The sequence below is a fragment of the Loa loa genome (genome assembly GCF_000183805.2).
Source record: "Loa loa unplaced genomic scaffold supercont3.50, whole genome shotgun sequence".
In the NCBI taxonomy this organism is placed as follows: domain Eukaryota; kingdom Metazoa; phylum Nematoda; class Chromadorea; order Rhabditida; family Onchocercidae; genus Loa; species Loa loa.
In genome coordinates this window covers 249,668-256,246 of record NW_018108230.1, presented here as the reverse complement: position 1 = coordinate 256,246, position 6,579 = coordinate 249,668, and the positions used below count along the sequence as shown (strand labels likewise).

Here is a 6,579-nt window from a genome sequence, read left to right as displayed (position 1 = left end):
TAATAATAATAATAATAATAATAATAATAATAATAAAAGTAATGAAAGTACTTACAGTGAAGTAATAATAATAGTAATAGTAATGTAAAAATAATAATGAAGGTACTTAAAGGAATCCAGCGAATAAAATTATGATTTCCAAAGCATCATCACAGCAAAAGTTTTTACAAGTAAACGACAACAAGATTTAATTTTAATGAAGTCAAATAAAATTTAAAGAACCTGTCATTTAATACTAATTAATACTGTTTTGATTACTTCAATTCTTGGAAGAACTTTAAAGTTTCGTTTGATGGAAAGGTAGGAAATATAATAGTTGATTTGATAAACGAATTAGATATTTCATATATGATATATGTGTGATTGTTTCTGTTTCAACACTGAAAACCACTGATAAAAAGAGATTTATACATTTATGAAAATTAAAAAAAAGAGAAGGTAAAATAAGTTTTGTTTTTGGATAAAGCATTGCAGTGTGGAAATTTATTATGCGCAGGAATATCTGATGAATACTGCTAACAAAGGCGCAGTGAGTAGCATAATTTAATAAACAAAATCGATAATGAAAAACAATTATAATAATGGACATTTTCGTGTATTTTTTTTTTTGCGTTAGTTATGTGTCAATGGCAGAATGTTTGCAGGTAGTAATAAACCGCCCAATGGATTGTGTGAAATTTGTTCCAAAAGGTTTCGGCAAATATTTAATAATAATGTGATCATTGAATCGTTATAGTTTCATTGGAGATTTTTAATTTGCAAATTCATTTGCAATTTCAATTTTCGCTTCGTTTGTTAGTCCTATCATTTTGACCAGTCATCAAAATGCAGTAATCTTACGAAATACAATATCCAAATTAAACACGGGCAATTTCAATCGTAAAGTAAGCAAAACTAATCCTGAATGAATGACTGTTAACATATTTATAATTCAAAAAAATTCTATTGGAAACCCGAATTCTGGAATTGTAAAGCGCTGTAAATTGCAATACCTCAGTATGGGTGGGTACATCAAGGGAAATCAGCCGAGTATTAATATAACAAGCTGAGCAACTAAAGTACTGATACAATCATCATGGCTAGGCTTCACGAACAAAGATTTGGTTAACCCTCTATTACGTTTTCTGCAAACGCTACAAATGTGGGTGTATCCTTCCAGCTTGCGCAATGAATTTTTCAGGAACTACCCCTTACTCCCAAGGTTAAATTTCCAGGTCTAGTGAACTAGGGCGGTGACAGTGAAGTCCTCAGAACGTAGTTTTTGTTATAGAATCCTTCTATTAGATGGATTACTTTACAAGATTAAACGAGCTTCATCTGCTTGGGTTGGGACTTGTCCCTCTCCTAGGATAGTCGCTAGGAGGCCAGCGAGTCCATCCTATCGGTGGACACATTTTGTCTGATCTTTCATCTGAGACCTAACTGGCACAAGAAATCTTACCAGAGGCAATGCAACCACTCCAAGGACATCGAACCTTCTCCCCCTCCACAAGAGCATGAATATAAAGGAGAATGATGGAATCTTAGGATAAGTATTATAATTTTGCAGAAGTGAAGGATGCTATCTGATAAGGTGCAATCAATTTAAGCATCCAATCAGAAAGACCATCTGATAAGGCGACAAAATCAGATTTCAGCTTTACTCAATAGACAAAGAGCAGTCATTCAACCATGTAAGAAAAAAATTTGACAATGACTCCAAATTTTATAAATAATTAAAATAAAAGATGCTAATTTTAATTGGAGAGTTTAAGAAAGAAGGAATTAATCTACTTCAATGGAAACATCGAACGTAAAATAAAGATGGTACATAACTGATTTGTTGATTTCACAGGCGTTATCTTTCGACAGTGCGAAGAAATGCGAAGATAAATTACGCCTGAGGTGAAAGGAAAATTGTTATGTAGCAAGGTATAAATAAAATAATTAATGAAGTGTCAAATGCAAATTGAATATTGAATAAACATCATTGCATATTGAATATTAACTGTTGGTAATCAATGAAGTAGTAATTATGAAATGCTAGAAGTACTAATGTCTTAGAAGCATTGAAGAAACTGATAATGATAGGCTATTCCTTTTTGTTATAACTCAATTCATGAGGTTGTATCGCAAATGAAATGAAAATACTTCTTATCAATTCTAAAAAAAGATAGATACGAAAAATATTTTGGTTATTTTATGCAAACTTATATCAGCAAACTATACTTTTGGCTAACTTTTGATTGGTTTAAATTTTATGAATGTTTACACAGTGAGCAACAAATGATTGTACGAATTAGTATTTACTTAGCAAATACTACGAAATAAATGAGAAAGAGAATGTGGGAATTGTTAGAAAAGTATGAAATTTTCAATTGCCAGTCAATGATTTAGAATTAAACATAGTGATCAATGATAAAATACAATGTTAACGAAGAAGAATGAAGTTCAAATAAGATACTATCCATGATTTGATTTCATAAAATTAAATTCGAAACTAAAAGAATTTGGTCGCTTATTTTACTTCGAAAAACAAATTCGTTTTTATTTTCTTTTTCAGAAAAATAATTTTTATTGAGTTTATCAATGAATTTGTTTTGTAAACATTGTTCATATCAATGATTCAATGAGCTTGGGGACTTTTTTTTAGAATCAAATTGACCATTGAGTGTATGTAAATATAGTTGGTAGGAGTCAAATAAACGTTTTTTCAAATAATACTGACAATAATCTTAACCAATAATAATAATTATTTGTCTTAGCTATTATGGCTGTGAGACTGATAAAGATTTAGGCCTCCGTAAAAGATGATCTTTTTTTTTGGAGGGGAGAGGAAAAATACATCCTTCCATTCATTTTGATAGTATCAAAGACTGCAATGAAGATTAATTGAATTTCATTAACTAAATTAATTATATATAAAAACTGCTAGATGATATGCCATTTTGATGGCCACTATCAAATAAACTGAATCACTTCTAAAAATTTTTTCTTTTTAATTATGATGAGAAATTCAACCAACAAAAATAAGATCAGAGAATTAATGAACTGTGATTTGATATCAGTGAATAATATTGAGAAGAAAACTATGGGGACTAAGAAGAAAAAGCGAACGTTTTCAGTAAGCCTTCAAAATATCATTTTGTATAAAGCAGGAAAGAATCTCTGAAAAAAAAAGAAGCTTTTGAAGAATACGATGGTTTTTTTTTTTTTCAGTGGCTTAATATAATTAGCTTATGCGAATGTAAGGATTTTTCATTGGTCCATTAAAATTAATACATTGCATTAAAAATTTATCGAAGTACAGAATTTATGTCACCATTAGCTTGGTGACAAATTCAGTAATAATATACAGCATTCTCATACAACCACACAGAAGGACAATCTGCAGATTTTAATGAAATTTGAGAACTTTTCAAGTTAACATTTTTATTATGATTTTGATTCCACTTACTACTCATTATAAACTTCTTCTCTAATTGTCTGACCTGCCATCGCTTTGATCTCTTCCCTTCAGAAAATATAAATAAGTCAGCAATTGAAATTTTGAATTAATCCTTGATCAGTTCAGGAGAATTTGCAAATAAAACTGGCCAATGTAGCTGTACTTTTGAGAATATCGTTCAATGATCGCCTTCAAATAAACGAATTAGCTAGTTTGGTGCCAATGTAGGATGAAAATCCCGAAGAACAGAATATTTGGAGTTTTGTTGGAATGAGGCAAATGAGTGGTTCGTGCCAAATGCATATGGTATACTTTTTTGCTTTCCAAAGATTATTTTTGCAACAGTGTTAGCATCATTGGTGCCAGTTGAGATTTAATGGGCCAGCACCCAACTGGGTCAGAGTTTCCGGGTAACATGAAGAAATGTTACTGTTGCCGACTTCGCCATTCTTTGATAAAAATAAAAAACCATATAGTAAAATGGCAAGGTTATTAAAGTTAAAGTTTAGTTGATCAAAGACCGGAGTACGACGAATATAGGGACTAAGACTACTAGAATATGTAATTTTATTTGGAATAAAACACCTGTTCCTAGTTTTCAAATGGTAATATTATCATTGCAAGAATGATAGCATAAAAAAGATATGCATGTAATAGAATGATAGATTGCAACTTTTGAAAAATGAGCCAAAAACTGGAAGGAAACAGCAAGAGAGGACGATATTTGAAAAATTAAAAAATAACTTGTGAAGGACAAGTGGTTAATTGAGCGGTTGAAATGCAGTGGAGGCGGTTTTGGTATTGCAATGGGCTTAACATTGGTGGTGTCTCCGAGAGCAATGTATTTAGCGTTTTCTTTTATAAATCATCCATCGATGCACCCTAAAACAAGTTCTTCCTCGTGGACGCTTTCCGATACAGTACTTACAGAGTTATGAGACACTTTTTGGTAGATAGGCTAAATTGAGCTCTGAAATTTAGGAACAAAATTTGATCTTGATCTTATCAAACCTTAATATTGAAGTTCTTTCTCACCTCTTGCTTCTCTTTCTTATCATATTAAAAACCACTCATTATCTAACATCACAGTGGAAGACGGTTTCAGAATTTTTTGATTGCAAAGATCAAATTCTGAAGTCCACAAACACTCACTCTTTCAGCTATTTTAAGTGTGGAAGTCATTTTGTTAGTGAGACTGATTCTTAATCATTTGAGACAATTTTTATTTAGAAGTGATTTATAAATTGAATGGCATGCTAAATTAAACTTTCAACATGCTAATCGAGAAAGTTCTGCCCTTTGGTAGATGCTTATAAGCAGACCAATCCTGTTCGGAAATGTTAACTTTGGGAGTTATCAGAGTGAACGGTTATGTGAAGCTGGTATAAACGAGGAGAACTTTATACAAAAAGGTACTGTCACTGGTACTGTCCTTTTCTTTGTTCTCGAGAACTTCTCGAGAACTTTCTTTGTTCTCGAGGATCATACCACTTCGAAGTGATCTTGATCTTGTCCCAGTCCCAGTCAACGTTACATAACGCTCTTAAATTCCTTTTTCGATGAAAAGCATGACAGAAGAGAATAAATTCAAATTCTTTCGCACTTTGTTATTTTATGGGTATTTGAAAACGCAATATGCATGATTCACCGCCCATTCTTCGTTTCTGTTTTTGAATTTCAAATCTAATCTACCAGCTTGAGTAGAATTAAGCTTAGATTCGATCTTGAAAAATTACGCCATACCGATAGTCTTTGTCTTCTGAAGTAAAAATTACTCATTATGTTCCTTTTGAAGGTTACGTTTCAGTGGCACTTTTGAATATTTGGTGGGAAAAGATGTAGTCTTAGAAAGATAATGAGCCTTATTTTACGTGTCTACAAGTGATCGTACGTCACGTAATTATAGCACTGGAAAGCCCGCCTATTCGGTATAAAAATTAAAGAACAAAAGTAAGTGTTAAATAATTTTAAGGTAGGGGAGAGTTCATTTTAAAACGAAAATGTAAAGTAATTAAAATAAATGAAAAAAGTCAGCGATATAAGTAAGGAAGAGATTGAGAGGGCGACAATGGGTATGAGTTAAAGTTGAAGTTAACGAAAGTTTTCAAGGGTATATTGATGAAAAAAATCTCCAACTGACTATTTGTGTGTTATGTCGCCTTAGTATCATCCTAAGCTAACTGACATCCAGATAGCAAGCACGAACATACATACATACGTACGTATGTACATACATACATACATACGTTCATACATACATACACACATACATACATATATACATACACACACACACACACACACACACACACACACACAGACACACATATAACCTGTCAGTGTGAATTTGAATTTATGTTAACACCGACACAATTAACAAAACTACTATTGAATATTAACGGATTTTATTCTCACTACTTGCTCACTTTGCCCACCTTTGTCTATTGATCAGGTAAATCCGAAAAAGAGTTGGGAAATCTGATGTGATCGATGATAAAAAGAAGAAACGAAGATAGGTCCTGTTTTTCGTATTCTCTATTTATGAACAGGATCTTATGCTTATATCTTGCCTGCTCATCATATCAATAATTCATTTATAATTATTCATCCGAACTTACGCCACTTCATCTCCCCTTTTTCTCTTGTTTGAAAGAACTTTTGGTCTGTATCAAATTTCAAACTTCTCTTGCAGTTGATCATTTCAACTGTCCTACCTATGTTGCATAAACATTTCCTAACTAAGAAAGATACAATGGATAAATAGATAAGTTAAATAAGTTTGAATTAAGAAAAGATTTAAATGAGATGCAGCTTGTTGTCCGAAAAAAAAAAAGCTACAGCTGTTTCTGTTCCATTAACTTCATATTTGCTTATTAAATACAAAAAGTATTACAACATATATGATTTGATGGAGTGGAATATTTGTTCAGATCCTTTCTAAATTTTACAATTTTTGTTATTCTATTAGACAAGAATATTTTTTTGCCCACTTCTTAACAAGTATTGCCACAAAGATTAGTGTATCTTTCAATGAAGTAGTTACACTTGTCATCTCGACAATTGCGCCGTCTTTTGAATGAAAGGATGAAGAAGAAGTAGCTTTAAAAATAAACAGCGTTAAATTCAATTCGTGTAACTAAAAAGAGAAAGTG

The 6,579-nt window shown here is 31.8% G+C and overlaps 1 protein-coding gene across 1 annotated transcript; it reads left to right on the top strand.

Moving 5' to 3' along the window:
• Window positions 1-5,517: 5,517 nt before the first annotated feature.
• On the top strand, window positions 5,518-5,869 carry LOAG_08392 (hypothetical protein; the record flags this gene model as incomplete). The annotated part of the gene is made up of 2 exons (XM_003143922.1): window positions 5,518-5,574; window positions 5,627-5,869. Coding segments are annotated over 2 exons (300 nt in total), but the record flags the coding sequence as incomplete, so codon positions are not given.
• Window positions 5,870-6,579: the final 710 nt, after the last annotated feature.